Source organism: Cotesia glomerata, linkage group LG5 (genome assembly GCF_020080835.1).
Source record: "Cotesia glomerata isolate CgM1 linkage group LG5, MPM_Cglom_v2.3, whole genome shotgun sequence".
NCBI lineage: Eukaryota > Metazoa > Arthropoda > Insecta > Hymenoptera > Braconidae > Cotesia > Cotesia glomerata.
The window spans coordinates 9,254,386-9,281,565 of NC_058162.1; the positions used below are offsets into that span (position 1 = coordinate 9,254,386).

Consider the following 27,180-nt stretch of genomic DNA (forward strand, 5'->3'; position numbering starts at 1 on the left):
GTAGTTATAAATTAGTTATAAAGCGATTGCGTAGAACAAACGACACTAAACAATATAAGCTTAAATGTAACTTAAACATGCATGGATAACAATACAAAACAAAACCCCAGTAAAGATAACTCGGTCTAGGACTTAGTCTTTGTCTAGACTCGACTCGATCTTTGACTCTAAATCTACTGAGTCTGGATCTACTTATACTCTATCTACTATACTCCCTCTGGCTTTTCAAATGAAATTAGAGTTGTATTATTGCCATTTCTACTGGCAAACGCAATGAAGATAATTAAGTTAATTTGCGGCGGTCTCTCAGCTATAAAATATTGCGCGGTAAGGGGTAGAGAGAAAACAGGACATAACGATTTTACTTTGACAACTTATACGTGCACCTGTACCTACTTACAGATTGTTTTTTTGCAGAATAGGAATTATGTTTTACTTAAGTTTTAACTAAAATGCTAAAGATAAAATAAGCTTTCAGTAATTGATTTTTATTATTTAGCTAAAGTTTCAAACTATATGATTTATCTTTTATTATTTCATTTCATTTCTGGTGGTTACTTGTAGTACAATTACTTTGCTAACTATTTTGTTTTTATTTTTTATTATTTATTTATTTATTAATAGAGATAGTATTGGATAATAAAAAATTTATCATTGCTTTTAAAATATTTTTTTCCCCTCCGGGCGTAAAGCGTCAACTTGAGCCCCGCTGCGCGAAACGAAGTTGCCGCTTTTTCCGCCTTCGTCGGGGAAAAAAATAGTATACACTCCTCGGAAAGTAAATAAGAAAGCCTCAGATCACATGTTTGTTGACCTCGGCTTCGCCTCGGCCAACAATTACCTGTGATCTGAGACATTTCTTACTTTACTTCCCTAGGGGTGTAATATACTATATATTATATAAGAGTTGAATTATTCACGTTTAAAATACCACCATACACATTTTCATATAGCTTAAATTATGATCTCCACTTTTTCGATCGTTATACCATGATTTAATTGTTCTTTTATTATCTTTTATTTTATTATTATTATTTTTTTTTTTTTATTTTAATTAACTTACTTTATCGAAGACCGAGACAAAAATATAGTATATAAATTAGATTTTAAATTGCGAAATAGGCAGAATTTTTTTTTAGCAATTTAGTTTTTTTATTGGGTGTTATTGGAGGCGGATAACAGTGTTAGAATGGAAGTAGGGTAGACGAATAGAAGGCAGAAAGAGCTTTTCATCAAACTCATGAGTCAGAGATGTCCTGTCCAGATATAACCGTATACAAAAAAAAATAATAAATACAACCTCCATACAAATGATTAATAGTCTTTCAAATTTATTTTAGTAACTTTAATAAAATATTTTTAATTAAAATCCTCTATTGTTCTTCTATACACTCTTACTCTGTTATTAATTATTAAACTTTTTATTAATTATTATATTTCATCTTTCGCAATGAACATTCCCTTGCTCTTTTTTTTGGTCTCACCTCATCGCCCATTTTTAAAAATTAAAAAGTAATAAATTAACTGTCGATTACACTAAATGAAAATTTAAAACTTATAGAACTTGACAGTTTGCATTACGTTGACGTCAGTTTTTACAACTCATCAATTTTTCCAAATAAATTCCACCAATTATTTATAAAAAATGGATACCTCAACTGCAATATTTTTTATTTTATTTTATTTCATTTATTCGCAATTCAAAAGTAATTTGATAGCAAGAGAAAATTTCGAATATCAATTAATGGATGGTTAAAATTTATAAATAATCGCGAAAAACACGACGAGGGATTACGAAGAGATACAAGCGCAGTATGTCAGTATTAAAAATAACAAAAATGTTGTTATTAATTGGACCTAATTAACCTGAATTGATTAGAAGTATCTTCGGCTTCGAGTTCGGTGAGTTTTCTGCGCCAATCGAGTCTGCGGCAAAACCGCGCCTGGAATCGACCCAAGCTCGCTTCACCGTTATATATAGTACACATATACATCCATATATAAATATATAACCAGTGTTATATGGGAGAGAAAATGCAAGGCCCAACAATAGAGATAGAAATATAGGGTATGTACACGTATTGTTACGCATACAGAGTTACTGATGCGGTATAGTTTATGATTCCATTATACATCCCTCACTGGATAAACCCGTGCCGCCGATGCAAATGCTGAAATTTCACAACCGTCCACTGCTATAACTAGTGCATTAGTCCATCCGGTAACTACAATTATTCGTGAGCTTCGAGCTTCCACAGCCTCCTTCACTTATCTATACCTGTATATCTCTGCTCTCTATTGTTATGACTGACAATTAAATTTACTCTGATAAATATATATGTATACACACTCAAATTTAAATGTAGCTTTGTTTACTTTTAATTGCTTATATACATATGTGTGATTTTTTTGAACACACTAAAATATTTTTTTCCATCCATGAAAATTTTTAGGTGTTTTTATGATAAAGGAAGTTTTTTTACCTTAAATTCATTAGTTGCGGTGAAAATAAAAGTTTTAGAAACAAGAAATGCTGGCTAACGAACTTGACTTGTTTTGGTTTGTTTTGCCATTGGTTTTTTTGGTGTAAGCTTTTTTGTTAGCATGCAATTAATTAATTAAGAACTGTGGTAAAAAATAATCGAGAGAGAAAAATAAAAAGATAAAGTTATAAAATTTTCTTAATTTTTTTTAAGAAAATCGCGTTCTTTATTGCCCTTATAAAAAGTTTTTAAAATAATGAAAATCCCTTTGAAAAAAGTACCTTCAAATGGAAAAACTTTTCTCTTTTTTATGAAGATATTACTTCTAAACTAATGAATTGAACTTAAATTTCTTTCATTTACTTTTCATTTAATTATAAACTTAGGTTGTTTTAGTTCTCGGGTTATTTGATTTTCAGAATATGGCTTATATATCATCAAAATAGCATTTACGATTATTTACAGATTGAAACTAAACTTGAGCCATTAGTTTCTCAGACAATTGCCTTCATTGAGTTCCGAAACTGTGAATAAATCAGTTAAGTAGTTAACAAATTATTATCACTATGACCGACAAATTTTTTAAGATAACTTGGGCCATTTTTTCCGAAAATAACTCGCCTTCAGTCAAACAATCAATCTGCGTCGAGATAAAAGTTTCGGAAAAAACAACGCAGCTCCTGTCACAATCAATTCTTTAGTACGGAAGATTTTTTAAATGAAAAAGGATCGCATTTGTAATTCACGATGTATTGGAGCAGTACTTTTACCTAATTGCTTTTCGAATTACCTTCTGATGGGGTGAAAATAATTGCCTCGGAATTAATCATTCAGAATTTTTAAATAATTTGCTTCATTAAACATTAATTTTTATCTTTGATTTAAAGTGCTAAATTCAGAGTAAAAAAATTCCATTTAATCAATATTCATTCTACAAATAAAGACAATAAAATTTTCAAGATATTTTTTTCTTGAAAAAATAAAAATTTTGAACTTAAATGCCAAAAAAGGGTAAGTCATAAAGATTTCTTAACAATAAATTTATCAGAGCAGACAAAATGTTAATTTGAAAAAAGTACAAAGATTATTTCAATAATTTTTGAGTGATAAGTAATGAAAGCGAAAAATAATTGATTTTAAAATTAACTAGAAATTTGAATAGCGCGCTACGCGCGCGTCTAAATTTTAACCAATAATGAATCGTGGCCCGTTTTTTGCGAGTTTCGACCTTTGACTAACTTCAAGACTTTCATCTATTTTATAATATAGGGATAACATCAATTTTACTTTGTCACAATCGCGAAAAAGTGAACACGAATAACACGAATATTTGATTGATTAATTATCGTTATTATTAGATTCTGTACGACAACTCTATTTAAATTTTCTTGCCAAACTTTCGAAGTGACTGAAATAAATGTATTATGATTGCAACTGGCGCGACAAACTTTTCAATACTTATCTTGATTATAAATTATGATTAATTATTCACCAAGAATAAACCATTTATTTCCAACAACAAAAAAATTATATTTTATAAAAAAATAGTATAGTGAGACATGAAAAAACTTTTCGGGGAAATAAATAAAATGTCAAGATACGAAAAATAAAAATGATAAAATTAGCATGAGATTAAAAATTTAACCAACATGTTTCTGGGAAACTTTTTTCCGGCTAATCGCAGGACAACTTTAATTGAATATTTTCATGAAAAAAGTAGACATAAAAGAGTCTGTAATCAAGAACATGGAGCTTTGTCAGTTTAAAAATGTCAAAAGAAAAGCTTACCATGTGTATGAATTATTGTTATAATCGCTATTTAATCAACGATGACGGACTACATGAACTAAATCTTCTAATTAGTTTATATTCTAAACTTCATTTAGTTTTTTCACAATGATACTAAAATCAGCAGACATCTGACAATTTTTGAAAATATTTTTTTACATATGGAATTTTTTTCCAAATTTTTTTTATAATCATTTAATTGTTAGAAAAATTGAATAAAAACTTGTAAGATGTATGTTGATTTCATTATCATTTTTTGACATATCAAATAATTAAACCAGTCCACCCCAAGTTGTTCTTAATTTCCGTCAGCTGTTAATCTTCGAAAGAATTCATTAATTACAACATTGTATCGTTAGCTTTGATTTCTGTCCTGTCGACCAGAGAATGGTATACATTCAAATTGATACTGTTGGGTGTAATAGAAGCTACAGTTGCAGTCTCAGAAGATGATATGGTACGTCAAAGACTGTCTACTCTAAATCTGGTGCAGACTAAACTGAACGATACCCATATATATATAGATGCGATGCAGTATAGCGTTTGATAGACTAGTCCTGCCAGCGGAATATTGCATGAAAGTGTACTGATGCATACATAATACTACCATTACATCAGTTAATGCAAGATGCCAGAATATTTAGCTGCACTTGCATTTACTTGAATGTGAAGAAGCGTCAGGAATTTTACAATATTATCACTTTTTCTTATTTCGTTTTTCATTTTAACTGAATGATCCGAATACTTTGATAAAATTTCCCGCTGGTTCCTTACCAGTCAAAAATGTCACTTCACGAAATCTCGAATATTAAATCTAAAATAAATTAACGCCGAAAGTATTTAGACCTTTTGTATTAAAGTTTTTGTTGAAAATAGTGTACGGTGTGTTATTTAATTTAATGTTCTTATGAAAGATAAAAAGGTGGAGTTTGATGGGAAACGGAAGACAGAACGCGAGAAGAAAGTGTCGGGGGTAGAATATTGTTTGAAAGGATGAGAACGATGATGAAAGTGGAGTTCTGAAGAGTCGAGACAAAGCGAAAATGAACTTTTGGTGTTGCCTTCGATATTTATATACATAGTCTACTATCATTTAACTTTTCTCTTTCTCTTTGGCGCTGATCACAACACCAAGATTTAATATATAGATGTATTTATCTGTATATACATATATATTTATAGATCGAATGGATGAACGGTATGATATGGACGGATAAATGTGTAAGAGGATAGATACAGAAATGTGTATGGGTGTTGCTGGTATGGCACAATGAGAAAATATTTATGACTTGCGAATCGTAAATTTAATCCAACTGGTACGAAGATTTACGACGGGGAAATTGAAATCCTCCGAGATCAGACAACAAAATGTTACTTCTTTTTGTTCATGTCCCATTTTTTATGCTTAAGATGGACAGTGAATATTTTAGCTTACATTTAAGTTATTAATATTACTTCTGGCATCCCTGTTCAATGTTCATAACCCTATTCGGGCTTTTCAGGAAATATTCTAGCCAAGATTATATTGCTTTTATTTTATTTTTAGTTCCAATGCTCGCTTATGCCACTTGCTCCATAAATTAATTGGATTTCTGTGTGATTAAGTTACGAACAATGGAAGAATATTTTGAGATAAAAATATAGGATTAAATTGATAATACATTTGATATTAATAACAAATTTATACACTGAAAAAAAAATTACTTGAATCAAGAGAAAAATTATTGAACCAAGAAAATCATTTTAAAGAGTTTCATTGTTTTAAATCAAAAAGAAAAATTCTTGAATCAAGTATAATTTACTTAAATAGAGAAAAATTACTTAGCTCAAGAATTTTTCTACTTAGATCAAGCTCTTCAAAATGATTTTCTTGACTCAAAAATTGGCTGTAGCTTTAAACTTAACTACTCAAACTTTGCAAATCACGATGGATTTATGTAATATCGACAAAAGAAAAAAAAATTTTTAAATAATCGTTTTTTTCTCCGAGATAACAAGAAGCAGAACTGAATAATCGAAACGTTCTAGCAGCTAAAATTCAACAAGATAAAATGCAGTTGCTTTTTTATTTCTAGTAATTTAAAATATTTCTCTAATACAACTGTTATTTTGTTTTATTTTTTTAATTAAAGCACGAAGCAATTACGTTCTGAAATAGTTCATTCGTGAATTCGTCTATCGAATTTATTATTGGACGTATTTCTTTGTTTCCCATTTTTCTATACATTTATATATTATTATTTTTCAAAGATTGGCTACGAAACGTCGAATTTTTTATGTTTAAAACGGTATGAGAAAAACCTTGAGGTCTATGGCTATGGAGTTTACTGGTGGAATAATACACCAATGAGGACTACGCCAGACGGAATACCCGCATGTCACGTTTCACGATCATTTTTTCTTTCTTTTTGTTTTATTATTTTCATTATTTTCTGTAAGAGTAGAAAAACAATTGAGACACGTTTAGTGGAGCTTTTTTTATTCGGTAATCTGATAAATTTGACACGAGTCGAGAGGAGGATTGTTGTAAGAGACGTGACGTTTTAGATATATTTTATAGAGCATAAAGTTATTGTATCATCGATAACTAGTGCTGATGATGGCAAAAATAGTTTCATACTTTTATTTTTTATTCAAATAATCAAAAAAACATTGTTTTTTCTATTATTTACAAGGATGAAAGTTAAAGGAATGTTTTTTTATTGATCCAAAAGTTTTTAGTTTTGAAATTATGCATAAAAAAAGTTTTAAAAACTCATAAAGCTGCAAAATTTTATCTAAAACATATTTTTTATTAATTTTAAGTAATTATATCACAAAATTTTAATTGTTAAAAACAAAAAAATATCAATAGAAATTTTGATTACTACATTTTAGGATTTAATTTAAAAAAAAAAATTTATTGAAAAATTAAACTATCAACTTTTTATTACTATAATAGACGATTTATGTCAAAATTTTCATCATTATATTTTATTTTTTATTTCAAAAATTTTTTGAATGAACTAAAATTACAAAATTTGTGCTTTTTTAAAATTATTTTTTATTATTCAAACTCGAGACTTGATTATTGAACAAAATTTTATTTTTATAATCCTTATCGATTTGGTATAAAAATAAAAAGTATAAATCGATAAAAAAAAAAAAAAGAATTTTACTATTCTAAAAAAAAAGAAAGGTAATTTCTTATCTAGAAAATTTGATATTCTCCCGGTAAAAACATCTCGATTATTCAGTTTCCATTTGGTGTTATCTTAAGAATCGGATGGAATATATTTTATTCCATTTTATTTTTTTGTGTCTGGTCCCTCAATCCGTCCGGGAATTACCGGAATACATTGGACGTACAGGTGAGGTAAAAAACATTTTCTTCAAGGCTACAACGGTTTAATACAAATAATAACAATGATTGAAAAAAATAATAATAATAATAAAAGTAAAAAGAAGAATAAAATACGAAGGCGGAATAATGAGGACAATTTCTTCGTCACCGTATACGGAACGGTATTAAAGTCGCGTGGGTGAGAAAAAAGAGAGTGGGAGAGACCAAGGGGGAAAGAGCCGGAGATAAAATGGGCAGAAGTATAAGTAGAATAAAAGAAAAAGTAGAAGAAGAAGAAGAAGAAGTCTAAGAAGAAAGAGCTGAAAACAAAAAGAACAAGACGAGTTGACTTGAGTTGACTTGAAGGAGTCTTCAAGGTCTTCAACTATTGATACCGGAAGATACCACGCGTGTTTTTCTTTCTCTTTTACCATACAACGATATACACCGAGTTAAGAGTCAAGTTTAAGACAAATCGCTTGATTCTCGCGCCTCTTATTTTTCTTTATCTCTCTTTACACTTAGCTATTTATTTATTTACTCTGCATACACTAACTGTTGATTACATTTACTTTTCATTTCCGTGATATCTATCTACTCCCTGTATTTACTTATGTATTTATATTATTTATCGAGGTTAAATTAAATTGTACCGGAAACTACGCCTATCTCTTTGTGAATTAGCGGGTCTATTTTTAATTAACTCGATTCTGATTAATCCTGCATATGCTAATTAAAATTTTGACTTGGGTATGTTCAGAAGCGTTTAACACTTCATCAGTAATTAAAGACTTAATTTAAATTTTTGACCGTTGTCATTACTTTTGAATCAGAATAGAAATTTGATCTAATCAATATTAATTATAATTTTATATTTAATAATTTTTGGATAAAAATTTTAATTATTTTATTTTTAATTTAGTTTAAAATATTTGTAACTGATGCAAAAGTTCAGACAAAACAAAAATTCAACTTTGAATTCTTATAATAAAGTAAATTTTATCCGTTTTTTGATAATTATTACTTAAGGTAAAGTTTTTAAAATTAATTAATCTAAATTTAATCAATATCAATACAATTTAACCACAGAGATATTGTAATTGACAAGATTTTAAATATGTACAACCATTGCAGAAATTGAGATGAAAAATTCAATCAGCTCAGCCATTTTCAAATAATTTATTGCTAACAGTCCTACTTAAAATCAAATAATTTATTGATTCATTCTCAATCACCCATCAAATCATTAATTCAAGCATTTTCAATTCGACATTTCGAATTATTAAAGGAAAATATTTTTAATTATTCATTTGATCTGGATTTAACCTATTTTGAATGGATCATTAATAATAAAATCGTCCATTTAGTAGTTTAAACTATTTTATCTGCAATAAAGTAATTAAGTCTTACTAACGAATCATCCAAAATTAAAAAAGAAAAATCTAATATTTAAGTAAATAATTCAATTCAAAAATCTAAAATCCAAAATCAATAAACCCACATATACGTGTTATTTGGTAGTCACATCAGTTTTACAGAAAAAATATTTGACAGTAAATCAGTACATCATGCGTCAAAAAATTTATTTAAAAAAAAATTGACTTTATGACCTATCTTTTATTGCCCCAAAACATCTAAAACTAAAATCACAAAATAAAAAAATAAATAATTGTATAATTACTAACAAAAATTTTTTTCATACTTATGTATAACTTAAAAATTTATCAATGTTAATTTTAACATTTATGCACAAAATTTTTCGTCTGCATCTATTGTTTCACCCAGCCTCGGTCATGCCAATGATTACCCAACCTTGGGTCAAGACTGGCTAACCTAGCCTTGGCGGTTCATTGGTGACCCAAGCTTGGGCCAAGACTGGGCAACCAGGCCTTGGTCGGCCCAATTATTACCCGAGCCTGAGCCAGAACTGGGTTCCCCAGTCACGGCCACAATGATTACCCAAGGGTTAGCCAAGATTGGGAAACCTACACTGAAAAAAAAATTAACTTGATTCAAGAGAAAAATTCTTGAACCAAGAAAATAACTTTGAAGAGTTTAATTGTCTTCAATCAAAACGAAAAATTCTTTAATTAAATAAAATTTATTTAAACCAAGAAAAATTTCTTAGTTTAATAATTTTTCTACTCAAATCAAGAAGATGAAATTCTTAAAAATTATTTACTTGATTCAAGTAAATTTTTCTTTCTGTGTAGCCATGGCCGTTGAATGGCAACCCAGACTTGAGCCAGAATTGGGTAACCTAATAGCCTTAGCCATTCAATGGGAAATTCAAACTTAATAAATCATTAAGTAATAGAATTTTAAACAGTAAATATTTATTGTTTAACGAATATTTGCTAACAAGTTCTAAAATTTAAAATTTATTATTTAACCAAGACAATTGCAAATCGTCAAAATTGATATAGTCTAAAAAATTTAGCTTATGACAATAATGAGATGTGCATCAACTTATCGGTCGTACGGTGTAAAGGTTAGCTATCGGTCTGGCAAACGCGCGGCTCGGGTTTGAATCTCGGTTAGAACGGATACAATTTTCACTTTATTTCTATAAATAGCAACAGTTAGGTTTAAACTTACTTTGCTTGCAAAATAAAATAAAAAAATAACACCCGAAAAATTCTTTTTTTATCATTTTTTATCAAATGGCGTGGGCCAGACTTGAAAATTAACTATGGCTCAGCCCTGGTAACCAGGCATGGGCCAGTCCTGGTAACCAGGCTTGGCCCATCGTTATCATCCCAGACTTCAACCAGGACTGGGCCAAGCCTGGCTTACAAGCTTGGCCCAGAGTTTTACATAGTTGGGCTAAGCCTGGGCCAAGCTAGGCCCCGTGGTACTTTCCTCTATGGGATTCAGTACTTTTTAATTTTAATATCTTTTCTATCCAATTTGTGTTTGTAAATTTAACGATAATATTTTTCAATGTTTTGATAAATAAAGAATAACAATATTTAGAATATTGATGTACAGTAAAGTATGACTACTTGGGTTCAGTGCAACCAACACAGCCGATAGAAGTGAAGTGGTCGGATGCAAACCGGTTCAAGCAACTTTTATAATGAGATTCCTCAAACGTTTCGACCGTCCAGAGTTTCCGAGTAGAGTCCCAAGAAGTATATAGTTACTATATGTATACACATATACATATATATATATATATATATATATATATATATATATATATATATATATATATATATGCATAGATATCTCTTTCTATACATGAAGAGGCAGCATAAAAGCAACATTAGCGAAGAAAGAGACAGGATAACGCTAGAGAACGTCAGACGTTTTCATGAAGAACAGTATTCTTGCGTGAACTTCTTAACACTTGCACGCAATTGTTACATGTAACCCCTATAGTAACCAGTACCAGTAATATAACTAGTAACCGGTAACTAGTAACATTATATCTATATAATATAATATAATATAAGATGTAATATATATGATTTGAGATCCGAGCCGAGATACCTGAAGTCCTCTCGTATTACGAGTAGAGTACAGGTAAGGCTAAATATTTAAATTGAAAAAAGTCATGCACGCGAATAAAATTTAGGCAGTGCTCAATCGGGTGAAAAATTCGTCAAACGGAAAAAGAGCGACAGTTTGAGGACAAATCATACGTCTGAATGACTCCAAGAAAGTCCTTTGATCATGTAAACATAAAAGTTTATGTTATAGTCGCTCGCTCTCAACTCGGTCCCAGCACTTAAGACTGCTAAGTCAATAATTTTCTCACAAGTCTATCTTTACCATAATTATTACGTTTCAAAGCTAACTAAGGTTGATTAAGTTAAGTGGCCTTATTTTAACACGCCACATTTAAGAAAAAATTATTATTCGATTGACTTATAGTAGACGCTAGATTTAGTTTTATTGAGTAATAATGTATTCATGCGAGGAGAGTGAATGGCCTGAAAAGTGCTTTGCTCGGAAAATTAATTGCTTTTTTAGTAATGGCGAGTTTTATTTTAATCTCGGGTGCTTTCAAGATCTGATTTCGGGCTTATATAAGGTATTTGATTTTCAATTTGGGGTTCATCGATTTTTTATCATTAGAATCTGAATAAATTTGTTTTTTTACATGAATGGTTTATGTGGAGGTAACTTTGGGTTCAAAATTTTAACTAGAATTAATTTTATAAATTAATTCGTATTTCGTAATGAGAATATTAAAAATAAATCAGTTGAAGTGAATTTTTTATTCAAGATTTTGATTATTATATTTTTGGAATTGAATTATGAACTAGGGGAAGAAAAAAAATATTTTTGAACTCTGCATGTAAGACTTTTTTTGACTTAGTATTTTTTTAAAAATAAGATCTAGTCAGAGATTTGTGGTAAGAAGAAAACTATTAATAAATTTAGACATTAATCATTATATAAGGATCATTTTTATAAAATATAAACAAAAAATGGGATTTTTTTTATTATAAATAGAGCCTGATTAAACGTATTTGGTACAGTAAGATAATATTATATTACTATATACATTGAAATTATCTAACTGTATTAAAATAAGCCCCAATTGTAACTTTTTTTTTTTTAATGTTTGACTTTATTTTTGTTTATGATAATAAAAATTACCATTTTTTGCTCATATTTAAACAAAAAGGAACTTGAATGATTAATATTCAAAACTTGTTTACTGAGTTTGATATTTTTGATGTTATCATAAATATCTCTTAGGTTTTATACCGATAATTTATAATAAAATAGAATAAAGTTCAATTTTTTTAATTGTAAAAAATATTAATTTTAATAAAAATTTTTTATAAAAGATTTTGTATTAATTTTGATTACAACTCTAAAACTTTGAATTTTTTTAAATGTACAATTTATAGTCAGAATTATCTAAAAATTCCCAAGATCATTAGTGTAAAAATTAAAATTGTTCAACTACAATTTAACCACCTCATTAATCAATCTTCTTATCCATTACCCTAGTTATTAAATATAAAACCCAGAAGACTTCTTGCCTTATATTTTTTGTTGATTAAAAACGGAATTGAAACTAATTGAGACGAAAAAAAACGGTTGAACATATTCTCGAGCTCATAATATATTTCTGGGCGATAAAATTCCTAAACTACAAAGACGATAAAAAAGTCCATGAAATTAAAAAAATATGAGTTATGAATTATTTTATGTAGCGTCAAGTTTTTGTCCCAGTCGTGACAACGACAAACTCTGTTTATGTATAAAAATATGTGATATGTATACAGATAGAATTCGCAACCTACGGCAACAACCAGACCGAGACGTACACAATATATATATATATATATATATATATATACGAAGCAGTAAGTAGTGTAGTTCTAGGGTGCCACATGCAGCGCAATTGGACTACGGAACGTTTCATAAGGGATATGATCATCCTTGTGTACTTGCTGCACTTTCATAGATACTCATACAAGTACACAGTCTATGGGCTAAACATGTATTACATATACATGTATGTATATGTGAGTGCACTGTGCACTCTGTACTCTGTACTCTCAGTGTATGCCACTATTACCCCTTCAGTCAGTTATAAACTTTTTTACTGTCCCACAACGTCTACCGGCAAAGCAATCTCTTTTTATTTTTCCCAGTACTCGTTATACGAGTCTACGAAAAAATATTAAAAAATAGAATATAACAAAGTAAAAATAGAAAAATATTGTTTTTAATAAATTGGTTCATTTTTTTCGAGTGTATGAAATTTTTAATGATTTTTATTTCTTGGAATAAATATTAATTTTGATTATTTTTATTTAAATATTTAAATTGTCAGAAAAAATAAAATGTTGTTTGAAAAATTTCCGCGAAAAATTATGATATATTATTTCTCCAAAAACTAACCAATTTTTAAATCGAAATTGAAATTTATTTTTACTATTAGTAAGGGGCACACCTACTGTGAAATTTTTCAAAAATCGATTTTTTTTTATTCATATTTCGATAGGTTATACCTTTAAAAATAACATACTAAAATTTTTAATCGATATTCCAAATAGTTTTTGAGTTACAGCCATTTCTAGAGTAGCTGCTCGGCATTTAGAATAGGATCATTTTATCTTTAAACGCGTTTTTCTCGAAACAGCATTTTTCGAATTTGCTACAGTGATTACTCGAAGACAAATGATCCGATCACTATAAAATTTTTTTCTGCATGTTCTGTATATAGTTCTCCATACAATGACTTACTTGTTTTTTGATCTGATCAAAAATTGAATTTTGGCAGGCCAAAAACGACCAAAATTTTGGGTAAAATTCAACTTTTTTTTTTTTTAACGCCGCCATTTTGTCAATTTTTGATATTTTTCTTCGGCCGTAGGTCATTGTACGGACAATATTTTCTAATTCAACGAGAATTTTATTTTTTCTGGTTTCATCCACGGAGAAGGCCGGAATCACTGCAGCAAGGAAAGACCTTTTTTTTTAGCGCCGTCAGAGATCACATGTAACTCGAAAAATATTTAATTTTTTTCTTCAAAAATTTTACTGTGTATTCTTAAAATATGTATAAATATACCCTTAAAATTTTAAAACAATTAATACAGTAGTTTTTTTTATTTTAATTCCCAAAAATCGCCTTTTTTTAGGCTGTCACACTAGGTGTGCCCCTTAAAATCATTTTTTAATTTCTCAAAAATTATTGGTCCTCATAATTATTAAATAAATAAATAAAAATAATAAACAAATTTTTGTTGTGTATCTACTTTTAGTTTGAAAAGTTTTGCATAATTATATTATTACAATGATTGGAAACTATTGTATTCTGAAAGGCTATTTAATACTCATTCTAGGCAGTAAATTTTACCTAAAATTAAGAAAACTATTCATTTAATACCAAAAATGCTTACAATGTGACAATTGAATATTATAATAAACTACTTAATTAATTAAAAACATTGAATGTTTCGAAGAAGAATTTGTAATTGGGATAGAAATATTGACTGTTAGACACCTTTTGGTCTTTTCTATGTTTTGAAAAGACTTCTGTATAATATTTTTTTTGTTATGGTACTTGTAATTTTGTTCGTTACATTACTTATTATATTTTCTTGATTTAATTAATGTTTAAGTAACTTTTGTATTTTCTTTTTTCTAGTTTCTATGAACAGGTGTAATGAACTTCTATAGAATGTATATTCAGAAATAAATAAATATAAAAATTAGTCATTATTTTAATGAACAGTATTTACGAATATTGAAAAACCATGTTAATAATATATCTTTTAGAATCAATTGAAATAAAATATTAAAATAATTAATTTGTGAATTATATGATGTGATGGTTTTTGAAAACCATTTTGACGCTTTTTGATGTTATATTGGTATGAAAATATATGAATTTAATTCCATATGAATTGGAATACAAAGTTTATTCTGTAGAAAAATTCAATAAAATATGAGAATATTTGAGATAAAAGGTTTTTTTTTAGAGCCGAAATTCCGATTAAATGAAAACACTAAAACTTATTTAACAGTCTGTTTGATGTACGCTATAGACTATGAGTTGCATCGTAAATATTTCAATGGAATTTAATATTTTTTTTAATTGTTAAAAAAATAATATTTTGAATTGTAAATATTTAATAGGAAAATATTTTAGTAACTTTACACGCTTCGAGAAATTTAATTATTTGGGGAAATGCTAATGAAAGTTGGAAAAATATTTTATTTATACATATTGTTAAAATTTATCGCTTGGAAAATATGGAAGGTAAAAATATTGAGTTTGTTCTAAACTTTTTTGGGAAACAATTTTTATTTTTACGTAAATTAACGGATAAATTTTAATCGTATAAGCTGTGAATTAATTTTTGTTACGATATTTTTGGAATGAACTTTGAATATCAATAACTGTCAAATTCGTTTGAATAATAATTCAAACTTTAACTCATTCTAAATATCAGACCTCTGGCTATATTTTAACCTATCTACCAATTAATCAGCCTTAATTAGAACACGAGATATAAATTATCAAAAGCAACTAGGTTTCATAGAATTATTTCAATTAATAAATTCCCTTGAATGGTTAAAAATTCATAACTTTTGAATTCGGTTATATCATCGTACCAGTTTTGACATCTTTCTGATGAATATTTGATAAAACCCAAAATATTTTATTCCCAACACGATCATCTCGTCTAGTCGAGATCAGATCTTGTTTTTTTTATTTAAAAATTTACAAGTTCTAAAATTAATCGGTGAATAAATAATCCAGCACTATTCTTAAATCTCAGACTTTCTGGTAAGATGTTAAATGATTTTATGGATCAATAGTTTCCTCGAGATAAAAACAGAAATATCTTTCTGTTGCTAACTATTACTTTATATAATAATAAAGGTCTATTTAGTAAAAATATAAAATTATGAAATAAAGGAATGTAAAATTGGAGTTCACGCGTAGAAATTAAAGCGTTAAAATTTCACAACGAAATCCCAATAGGTCAATATAAAAACCAAAATGTTGAAACCTTATCCTTCAAATTATTTTAAATATACATTAAAATTTTATAATCGTCTTAAAATATTTTATTGTAACGAACAGAATTACAATTAAATTTAAAATTTTCATTTTTTTCAGATTAAATAAAATGGTTATAAGTCAAATTTCAATTCTTTTGTGGTGACAACAAGCTCAAAATTTCGACTCAATATTAAGACTCAAAAAATAATCATAAAAATTTTTTTAAGACTAGAACAAATAAAAAATGAACTTTAATTTTCTTTTCAATAAAAGTTTTTCATAGTTGCAACTAATGAATTACTTTTTTAAAAAGTTTTTCCAAATTGAAGACAATATCAATCTTCATTTTTTTTTTTTTTCAATGAAAAAAAAATTAACACAACAGTCCTGATTTATCTTTCTTTTAAAATAACATGAAAATAAAGTTAGGCGATATCTGACAATTTTAAAAATTTTTAATATTCAAAAATTCCTCATGTAAAAAATTTAAAAAGGAATATTTAATGATTCTTTTAATTTGAATTTAGTTAATGAAAAAAAAAAATAAATAAATAAATAAAGCAATAATTCAATTTCATAAAATAACTCGAATAATTTTTATCACCGTTCAATTGAAGAGTCATAAGAAAACAACAGCTTAATAAATCAAATTGACACGATTAAAAAAAAATAAACTCACCCAAAACAAGACGTTAAATCCAAAGATCACATACTTGAGGCAACAGCTCACTTCACTAGTATCCCTTCGGTATTTTCTAGCCGGCATGATTACAACACACTTATCTCCCTTGCGTTACCAGATGCGTTTTTCGCGCCCTCGGACACACACGCGCACATGTGCACCCCGAGTACTCACATCAGCTAAATGTGAAATATCACAGCACCTTCTGAAAATCACAACAAATACCCGTCTTGTAATCACTTTTATTTCTTTACAACTATAACTATAACTACAACTTATTCTATCTGAACCCGGATCCAGAAAAACAGATCAGCTGATCACATAACAATGTCCCGCATACCCGCGGTAACTGGCATTGTCACGTTACAGCTGCTCCAGCTGCACAACAGCTACTAGCGAGCCAAAGACTCAAGACCAGTACAGTACCAGTACCAGACACTAGTCACCAGTTACCAGTCACCAGCTTGATCATCACCCGCGACATTCCCTCCAAGGCTCAATAACTTTTTATCAACTTACTTCATTTAATTTATATTTACTCTCTCTAAAATATTATATTTTACTTTTAATTGTTCCGAAATGAGTTTTATTTTCGACGAACAGCTTCCTAAATTTATTCCCGTTTTAATTTTTTTTTCAGTTTCAACTTTACCATTTTAACTATTTACTGTCTTTTTTTTTTAAACAGAAAAATTTTTTTCAAATTAACTAATCATTTTTGTTTTTGTTTTTAAAATCGAAACCCGACTGCCGGAGCGATCTTCAACAGGACTCAACGATAACTGGTTAGAGAGAACTCGTGCAACTACCTGCTGTTTGTTGATCGCGCATGCGTCAAATAAACCCGCCGGTTAATTCATCCCCTCGGCATTTCAACCCCACGGGATTGGAGTCACCCCCTCGCAACTAAGCGTAGTCTGCTGACTGTGACTACCCCGGCTCTCTAAGTATCGCTTCTCTTTATTTTTATTATTTTCTTATCTACTTCACCCGATTTATAAGCTACACAATTATGCTTCGTAACAAAAAGAGGGTGAATAAAAATGTAAATAGTTTTTCAAAATTTTACTCAACCTTGGGGTGAAATTAAAAAAAAACTAATTTTATTAAAAATTGTTTTAGATTAAAATTGAAAATTTATACAGAAGTCTTATGCGAATTTTTGCACCTGTAAATTTTAATTTTTCTAATCACACAATAAAAAATTTTGCGTTAATTAACTTAAATATTTAACACTATTTTGAGTTGATTTAAAAAAATTAACACAAAAAAGTGTTAAATATTTAACACAAAATTTTTTGACGCAATGACACAAAATCTTTTACTGTGTGAAAATAAATAATTTTTATCGCGCGAAAATTTATGCGGCGCTTAATGCAAGAAATTCAAGTTTTACTCGAATAATATTTAATTTCCATTAACACCAGACTAGACTGCTGAAGACAAGTAGTTTTATAATTAAATATAATATTTATGTTGTAGATGCAATCGATAAACTTTTAGTTTTATTTGTTTTGATGAGTCACTAATCGTAGAAATATTTGAGTTGTATCCATTTAGTATATAGTGTATGGTGTACAGACGATAAAAGGAGAATAATTATTGAATTCGATCCGGAATCGGTAAATAAGTTTCGTCAGCTCTCGCACAGTAGCCTGCAATCATGAACCGCGAAGGTCGGAGTAATTAGATTCCAAGTGGGTCAAAGTTATATATATGTGTACTTTAGACCGGGATTGAGAATTATTGAGACGGATCTGAAGATTTTATGATGTGCGTTTTGAGATTGTTCGAGGAAATGCAATAGGAAAGGATATATTAAAGAGACGTTGCTTAATTTACGATTTCAAATCTTGCGATTTAAATATTGTTTGTTTATGATCTATTGTGGACTTGTTTATATTTTGTTGTAACATCCTAGCGTAGTGAAAGTCGTGGAAATTTTTTTTGTTCTTAATATAAATAATTGGTATTTCAACTATGAGTTTTGATAATTAATTCACAGGTTTTAAATTTTAAACACAATAAATTACTCAAGAAAAGATTTTAAGAGTTATGAGTGGTAAATTTTAGAGTACGCTTTATTTTCGTTAATAAAATATAACGCTATTCTGCCTCTATTTACAAATTTATGCTTATGTTTTAGTCATACAGAAAATTATTCATTATTTCTTTAATAGAAGACCTTTGTTACAAAAATATTAACTCAGATTTTCATGATAAATTGTTACAAGAAATAATTATCTTATAATATTTAAAAAGTAATTAAATTAACAGTAATTATTTTTTATTTTTAGAATTAAACTTAATTCTTTTGATAGCTATTTTAAGTTTCCACAGTTTTATACTTTCTTTATAAAAAATAACTAACTAATGTGAGTTTTTAAATAAATTTAATTTAATAATAAAAGTTGAAAAAATCAGACCCTTATGAAAAAATTGAAATTTAAAATCATTAATTTTTTAAATTCTATTATTTAATTAAAAACTTTATCAATTCACGAAAAGTTTTAAGTTAATTTTTCACTTTAATAAATTTATAGATAACAATTCCTCAATTATAAATTATTTAATAATTGAAAATCTTTTAAATAATAAAAAACTAACATTAAAATTAAAAAAAAAAAAAAAAAAATTGTCCTACAAACTAAAATTTAACAATCTAAAATCTAGATATCAACCAAGATCAATTTTCATCACTAACACCATTAGTTTTAATAAACTTCTCAATCTCCTCCTGCTCATCATCGTGAATTTGATGACAAGAGCCAGTTTTTCTACCACAAACAAGCCCTTTCTTGCAAGGACACACCACATAATGGGCTTCTTTGACATAAAACTTGGTGCTGTCAGGATACGTCAGAGTAGTGTTCGTTATTTTGTTGACTTCGGGTCGGCAAATTTCGTCTAATTGACGTCGCTCCTGGCACGTGGGGATAGTGAATCTGTAACCGCTCATTACACAGCAATCTCCAGGATAACAATCATAATCGCTTGAACATTGTCCTGGTGCAAGTGGACCAGATTTTGTCAGCATTGCTCGAGTTGGCTCCTCTCCTTTTTGCTCAGGGTGTCCGAGAACAAAGCAGACACTCGTCAGCACAAGTGCCAGTACGACACTTCGTGTAGTCATTCTTGACCTCGGATCTAAAAAAGTATATTTCTTTTTATTATTCTGCAAAAAAGAAGTATCAAAAACCAATTAATTTGTAGTTAATCACGCTCGTTAATTTTATATGACAAAAATAGATCGATAATGATAACAATAAATAATAAATATGAGAACTTATTGTTACCTTGGTCCGCGGAATCTTTCGATTGATTTAAAAATAATAAACTCTTGATAAATAGATTTTTTATTATTTATTATGACTTATGAGTTATTTATATCGTCGATGTAATGCTGTTATGAACATATGCCTTATTTAAATACATTACCAAGGAAATATGAATTTTTAATTCCAGCCTTGACATATGGCTATTTTTTATAATTGACGCCATAATTTAAACCACCTCATATTTCTTAATATCAATTTAGAGAAATAAATAGAAATAGAACACGACAAGTAACAAGTATAAATTATATTTTATTACTTACCGGAAGAATAAATCAATGATCAATTAAAACTAATTATTTTGTTTGCTTAATCATAGATTGCGTGTAAACTAAATGATTTTTAATTCAATCACTGTTTAAATACCTTTTTATAACGCGTTATTATTTCAGTTTCAATACGCATGCGTTGCGTTTTTTGATTTAATTTCTTTGAAATTTTTTGTTTTTCTTACCTGCTGATGGTTTTCATAAATTAATGAAAACCGCGTTGGTGATTGAAGAATAATTACCGAGTGTTGATACAGAACGAAAAAAGTTATTCTGCCGTGTAAAGTATTTAATATTTAGAAATATTTGATTTAAGAATTAATTTTTTAAATTAACAATTGAATATATGAAAATAAAGTTTCCATTTTTTTTAAATAATTTTTCAGATTAAATCAGACTAAGATTTGTTTTAGCAACACAAATTTATAATGTAAAGAGTAAACTTATTTATTGTTGTTGTATGAAAACTGTAAATTTACATCAATTCATTATTTATCCAATTATAAAAGTAGAAAAATATCAATAATCTAATTAAATAAGTATTGGCAATATGAAAACTAATTAACTTTATATCCAAAAAAACTACAATTTATCCAGAAGCATCCTGGTCTTCAATAAACTTTTGAAGCAGCGATTTATCCAGAGGAATATCCAGATACTCAGCACCATCAACATTGCGCTTGGTCTTGACAAGTTTGTGATCAAGAAACTCTGTCAGCTGAGCGCGTAGAGCAATATCCGAGCTGACGAGGAACCTCTCTCGAGCACTGCGGTACAAGTCCTTGAAAGCCATGCCATGATAGAAAGTATTCTTAGCATTCTCAATCTGGTACTTGACAAGAATTGTATAAATCGCTTTTGCATTGGTCGTCAAAGACGCGAATACATTTCTTAGAGAAGACAGAGCAAGAGCTCCACTGCGCTGCACCAGGAGTGAGCTCTCATAAGAAGTTTCTGCTTCGTACGGCAACAGAGTCGTAGTGTCCCACCAGTAGAAATTGTACCTGGCTCGCTTGACGTTGTCCCATAGCATTGGAGCGTTTATGTGATCAACAGATGCTACCATCCTTACATTCGCGATGGCTGCGAGTCGCGAGAGCATATCCTGGGATTTGTTTGACCTCAACATCGCACCATCAATGTTATGGACCAGCAAATACAAACGATCATCAGGATTCTTCTTCATCGTGCTCTCGATTATCGTGAAGCAATCGTTTATGTTTGAAGGACACTCTAACTCTAGAAGCTCCGTTATTATTCCTTCGAGTATGTCTTTTATAGTCAGACTGGGAAAGAAACCGTTTATTACTAACGTCGGGTGCTCGGATAATATTTCCTGGTGAAAATCGTTTATCAGATTTCTTTTGGAGCCCAATCCGTGTAGTAGTAAACTGTAACCTTCTCTATAACATTTAAAGTAAATAAAATATATTATTCAGAATTTATTCTTTAATTAAAGAATAAGTTATAAGTTAATTTAATTAATATTTTTTACTTATTTGACGTCCAGATCTTATTGCTTGCATTTTAATGTCTATAAAAGTTTTTTGCTTTTATATCCACTGATGTTATTTCATAAATTTATATTAATTATAAATTTTGGAAACACAAATTTTTGGTTAAAAAAAAAAACCACTATTTTCTTCTGATAAAATTACTTCGATAAAAAAAATCAATATTCTATCATGAGTCTGGTGATAGTCGAATTTTATTACTGTTTAGTAAAAATTAACTATACTTTTATAATTAAAGTATTTGAGCCGCGTTAAAATAATCAAATATTTATAGTTTAGCTATGAATATTTTCTGAGTAATTTGCTTTAAGCTCTCTTCGTATATTTAATAATCAAAGAATAAAATTTATGCATTTATGTCAGCATTAAAAATTGTTCAGGTAAATTTTATTTAAAGCATAAAAGTACTTACTCAAGTATGCGATACCACATGGGAAATAAACTTCTATAATTATCCAAAAGTTCTTGAATTCCTTCTAAATGTTTTCTTGATATATAATTTTTATCTTTTAGCAACTCTTGGAGCTTTTCCTCATTCATTTTTGGATTTTTTAATTTTCCCAGCGTGTGATCTGAAGTGAGAGCTTTCTCTGATTGAGTTTCAAAGTACTCGTCTGTCTTGAGATGCTGTAATTTAGAAAATCATAAAAAATTAATTTGTTTGAATAAAAAAAATTAAAATTATTGTAATTAGCTTACGTAATCACGATAAACAATAGTATTCTTAGATTTTCCACGCCTGCAAGGAGTGATTGGAGTCTGAATTTTTTTAGCAACTCTCTGGTTTTTTTTCGGTGTAACATTTCCAGCATTATTCTCCACATCTGACTGATTGCTGGCATCAGAATCAATAGTGCCATCATTACACTCCTCTTCATCGTCACTGTCAGAAGGCTCGTACTCACTTCCTTCGGTCACTGACTCGCTCTCACTGTCAAAATGAACCTGCCGTTTTTTCACAGCAGATCTGACTTTAGCTGGAGACAGCTCGTCTATTTTTTCAGCCAACACACGGACTGACATAAGATTTTTGGATACCGATGCTGGCGTTCTAAGAGTCTGGGATTGCTTCGCCTTCTCAGTCATCGCATTCTTCTTCACCGGAGTCTGGAATCCGTAGATACGATTCCCGCTGACATCTTTGTCGTCAAACAGTATTGTGGATCTTTGTACCTCTTCATCTATTCCCGCGAGTTCTTTTTCCAGTTCCTCTGGCAGTAAATTTTTTTGTTCTTCTTTATCAACTACATCATGTGTCTCTGTTTGGCTGTTTTTGCGTTTATCTGAAAAATTTTTTTTTTTAATTACAAAATGTTGAGATAAGAACGTACTGAAATTAGCTGATAATTTTCTAAAACTGGAATTAGCTGATATCTGATGATTTTTTTTTTTAGAAATAAATTTATAAAAGAAAATTTTCTAAAAAATTTTTCTATGCAAATAATTTACTAAAAAAAATATTATAAATTTTTCTAAATAAACATAAGTGCAAATTTTTATGAGAATACTATTTTTAATGAATTATTTGTTTTAAAAAACTTAATGGAAAAATGGCTGCTGATTCATACAATTCAATACAACAGGTTACTTGAAAAAATTTACGTACTCTTAACCGGTGACAGATCAACATATTCACTCAAATAATTAACCGGCTGCTGAAGACGACGAGACCGGCGTAAATTCTTTTCACTCATTATTTTTATTTAATATATTGTTAATCTAAATAATTTATCTCTAACTACTCTGCGATCGTGATGTATTGTTTGCAAACAGTTGCGGTCAGTTGCGGTGCTTTGAACGTTACAAGCCGGCTGAACTTTTTAGCGTTCATTTTCGGAAATCCGCACTAGGTGGCGACGCACCTTATTTTTAAAAATTCAACCTTTAATTTTGAACCAACAAAAACAATTCCTTTAATATAAATAAATTGTTAATAATTAGTTATGAATTAAAAATTCAAATACTTATAGTAAGTTCTCGAATAAAAGAAAAAAAAAATGGTACGACTTTAATTTTTGCGTCTAATTATTTCAAAAAAATTAGATTTTTAATTTATTTAAATTTCTTCGTGTTAACTTTTTTTTCTAATTTTTTTTGTCATAATTTGTTTGTTAAAAAAATTATAAAATATCTGCTAAATTAATTTTCATAATTATCAGGCGTCGGTTAGTTTTTAAATTAATAAAAAATCAGTCAGATGTCGTTACTCTTTTTCTCACATCTTCTGACACATACATAATTCACCATTCATACATAGGCTTAGGCTCAGAAATAATCACAAGTGTTTGTAAAATAAAAGTATGTAATATAACGGGCGTTTATTAAAAAACAGTCGAGTGGACACCGTGCCGTGAATTTACGGGGTTGACAACAATCATCGGGGTACTCGGACAATATCAATTATCAATGTACCAGCAATAGTGTACATCCACCTACCCGCACATACATACCCACATACACTTGAGATTGTGATTTCCAATTACTGATTACTCTCATGTTACCTTAATCACCGATAATCTTTAGTAAAAAATTAAAAAAAAAAAATCCAGCAATGCGAGTTAATTAATAATTTTAAATTTGCTGATTGTTGCTTTTATACAAATGCACTAACAACAATACCAGTAATAGTAACAATTGTAATAAGTGGTAATGATGATCAATAAATATAATAATTCCATCACTAACGAATAAGAATTTTTTACAGATGTACATACATTTAAATATATGTAATTTGACAGTGGTTAGATGAATAGTGGCATCAAGAGGGGGATAGATTGTTCCGCCATATTTAGCAACTTGTGACTTATACATACATATATACTCATAATACTTATAGGCATATACACGTTAATATATATATATATATATATATACGAAGAATATAATAGTGTGCACAGTGGATTAACCCTGACTCTTTCAGTATCGTGCAATAACCAAATTTATTTGTAACTTTTTATTTAACCTCATCAAATCAATCATATATTTATATATACATAGATATATTCATTGTATTATTAAGTAAACCATGATTACCATGCCTTGGTTTACATCGTATACAAATTAGTGTGTACAAGAAGAAGATAATAGTTTTTTTATAACCAGTCTGTCATCGAACTTCTCTTTTACTTCTACCTCCTACTTGTTCTTAATAAATTGCATCACAGTTGTGATTCAACAGCGATTTTAAAAATGGTACTTTGATTTATTTAGAATTTTTTTTATTAAAATTATTTATTTTCAATTTACTTATTATTTATTATTTTTTGTAGAGTTTCTTTGGATTTGGACAATCTGCTGGCTTGGAGATTATTTTAAATGGTGCAGAGACTCGTAAAACAGCAGAAATAAAATCTGAAGATGGCAAAAAGGAACGACATTTTCTTTACTATGATGGAGAAACTGTTTCTGGAAAGGTAATTAATTATTAGTTTCATTGAAAGTATTTTATTTCTAATTAATTACTGGTGTTTAGGTTATTGTGAGTTTGAGAAAAGCCGGAAAGTTGGAGCATCAAGGTGTTAAAGTTGAGTTTATCGGACAAATAGAGTTATATTATGACAGAGGGAATCATCACGAGTTCACGAGTTTAGTGAAAGAACTTGCAAGACCTGGAGAGCTGACACACAACACGGAATACACCTTTGAGTTTGCTAATGTCGAAAAACCCTTTGAGAGTTATACGGGGTCAAATGTACGTTTGCGGTATTTTTTACGAGTTACTATTGTTAGGAGATTGAGTGATTTGGTCAAGGAATTGGAATTAGTTGTTCATACACTTAGTTCTTATCCTGATATGAACAATCCTATTAAAATGGAAGTTGGTATCGAGGATTGTTTACATATTGAGTTTGAATATAATAAAAGCAAGTGAGTAATTTTTAATCTAATTATGATTTTTATATACTTTCAAAATCAGATTATTTGTAAGTTATAATTTGTCTTAATAATATAATTTATATTTTAGATATCATTTAAAAGATGTTATTGTTGGGAAGATATACTTTTTACTAGTCAGAATAAAAATAAAACACATGGAGATAGCAATAATTAAAAGAGAAACTACTGGTTCGGGTAAGATTTTATTTTAAAGACTAAATTATTCATTTATTGATTAGAAAAATATTATTTTTTACTATAATCAATATCTTATGTTTTACATTTACTTATTATTTTTTACAGTTATAAAAATTAAGATATGACTACAAAACAGATTAACACAGATCATATTTTTTCAGGGCCTCACACATTTACGGAAAATGAAACAATAGCTAAATATGAAATAATGGACGGTGCACCTGTTAAAGGTGAATCAATACCAATAAGAGTATTTCTAGCTGGATACGATCTAACGCCAACGATGCGTGATATCAATAAGAAATTTAGTGTAAGGTACTATTTAAATCTCGTACTAATGGATGAAGAAGATCGCCGTTACTTCAAACAACAGGTTTGTTATTAAAATTACCTAGCAATATTAATTTTTGTATTTGGAAATTATTATTATTATTATTATAATGATTATTATTGTTATTGTTATTATTATTATTTAATTACAGGAAATAACCTTGTGGAGAAAAGGTGACAAAAGTAGAAAATCTCAAACGGCATCACCACATTTGCCATCTCATCTCGTGTCAGCAGAAACAGGATTCCCTCAAGGTGCAGCAATGAATGGCCCAGCACTAGCATCACCACCTTCTAATTCCAACGAAGCAGCAGACAATCAGGACGACGATGATGATGAAGAGGACGATTCAACGTACGATCAACCAGCTGCGCCGATCGAAGGAATGACCCGCGAAGAAGGCGACGGGGAAGGCGAAAAAGAAATAAATTCTGAGAATCAATGAACTTCATTGGTTAATTATCAGTAATTCATTATATAACAATTTTATAATTTTTTTCAAACAAAAAATAATTAAAAATTTTTATTATGATCCTGGAGATGATTAGAACAGTTAACGGACGTATTGATTGATATACAAGTATGAATATTATTATTAATATTATAATTATAAATATATAACAGGCTCGGTCTATGGATTTATCAGCAAATTATTAATATCAATAATAGCTGTTGTCCACAAGAATATATATATTTATATATATATATATATATATATATTTAAATAAGTCTAATGAAACAGACTCTTATATACTTATTATGTACATATGTGTATATATACTGAAATTACCCGGATTCCAAGTGTCCTTGGTAAATAACTTGTGTCTTATATTACTCCGAGAATAACAGATTAAAAAAAAAAACACATTAACTAACAGGAAAATAATAACAAGT

General features: G+C 28.9%; 4 protein-coding genes across 11 annotated transcripts in view; 1 reads left to right on the forward strand and 3 right to left on the reverse strand.

The window, feature by feature from the left end:
• The window catches only part of LOC123265137 (tetraspanin-5), a 160,992-nt gene extending 143,443 nt beyond the window's left edge, over window positions 1–17,549 (reverse strand). For 5 of the 6 annotated variants that reach the window (XM_044728791.1, XM_044728792.1, XM_044728787.1 and 2 more), the window contains exon 1: window positions 16,761–17,549. In XM_044728791.1, the coding sequence (XP_044584726.1) occupies window positions 16,761–16,847 (87 nt within the window). In that variant the 5' untranslated portion in view covers window positions 16,848–17,549. The remainder of the gene's footprint in view (window positions 1–16,760) is intronic. The other variant, XM_044728785.1, reaches the window with a different exon arrangement.
• Window positions 17,550–19,367: 1,818 nt separating this feature from the next.
• Window positions 19,368–20,497, reverse strand: LOC123265156 (astakine-like). Of its 3 annotated transcripts, none has more exons than XM_044728813.1 (2): window positions 20,362–20,497; window positions 19,368–19,910 (listed from the first exon to the last, which is right to left on the reverse strand). In XM_044728813.1, exon 2 carries the CDS (start codon window positions 19,894–19,896, stop codon window positions 19,450–19,452), a length of 447 nt encoding a protein of 148 aa, XP_044584748.1. In that variant the 5' UTR covers window positions 19,897–19,910; window positions 20,362–20,497; the 3' UTR covers window positions 19,368–19,449. The 3 variants fall into 3 exon arrangements, with proteins under 3 accessions (XP_044584748.1, XP_044584749.1, XP_044584750.1); XM_044728814.1 differs by having other exon boundaries at window positions 19,368–19,938; window positions 20,362–20,493; XM_044728815.1 differs by lacking the exon at window positions 20,362–20,497 and adding an exon at window positions 20,060–20,154.
• A 393-nt stretch (window positions 20,498–20,890) lies between these two features.
• LOC123265104 (origin recognition complex subunit 2) lies at window positions 20,891–23,702 on the reverse strand. Its single transcript, XM_044728732.1, has 4 exons — window positions 23,488–23,702; window positions 22,581–23,164; window positions 22,294–22,508; window positions 20,891–21,770 (listed from the first exon to the last, which is right to left on the reverse strand). Exons 1-4 carry the CDS (start codon window positions 23,573–23,575, stop codon window positions 20,957–20,959), a joined length of 1,701 nt encoding a protein of 566 aa, XP_044584667.1. The 5' UTR covers window positions 23,576–23,702; the 3' UTR covers window positions 20,891–20,956.
• A 413-nt stretch (window positions 23,703–24,115) lies between these two features.
• On the forward strand, window positions 24,116–27,174 carry LOC123265121 (vacuolar protein sorting-associated protein 26B-like). The gene is made up of 7 exons (XM_044728767.1): window positions 24,116–24,527; window positions 24,586–25,073; window positions 25,151–25,294; window positions 25,354–25,748; window positions 25,846–25,952; window positions 26,117–26,328; window positions 26,438–27,174. Exons 2-7 carry the CDS (start codon window positions 25,071–25,073, stop codon window positions 26,729–26,731), a joined length of 1,155 nt encoding a protein of 384 aa, XP_044584702.1. The 5' UTR covers window positions 24,116–24,527; window positions 24,586–25,070; the 3' UTR covers window positions 26,732–27,174.
• Window positions 27,175–27,180: the final 6 nt, after the last annotated feature.

Bases quoted from the DNA above. Each gene is read 5' to 3' on its own strand.
- LOC123265156 (XM_044728813.1), bottom strand. From the start codon at position 19,896: ATGACTACACGAAGTGTCGTACTGGCACTTGTGCTGACGAGTGTCTGC.
- LOC123265121 (XM_044728767.1), top strand. The intron at 25,295-25,353 runs GTAATTAATTAT...ACTGGTGTTTAG, and splicing joins GAGAAACTGTTTCTGGAAAG to GTTATTGTGAGTTTGAGAAA. The intron at 26,329-26,437 runs GTTTGTTATTAA...ATTTAATTACAG, and splicing joins GCCGTTACTTCAAACAACAG to GAAATAACCTTGTGGAGAAA.
- LOC123265104 (XM_044728732.1), bottom strand. From the start codon at position 23,575: ATGAGTGAAAAGAATTTACGCCGGTCTCGTCGTCTTCAGCAGCCGGTT. The intron at 23,165-23,487 runs GTACGTAAATTT...AAAATTTTTCAG, and splicing joins TGATCTGTCACCGGTTAAGA to ATAAACGCAAAAACAGCCAA. The intron at 22,509-22,580 runs GTAAGCTAATTA...TCTAAATTACAG, and splicing joins CTATTGTTTATCGTGATTAC to CATCTCAAGACAGACGAGTA.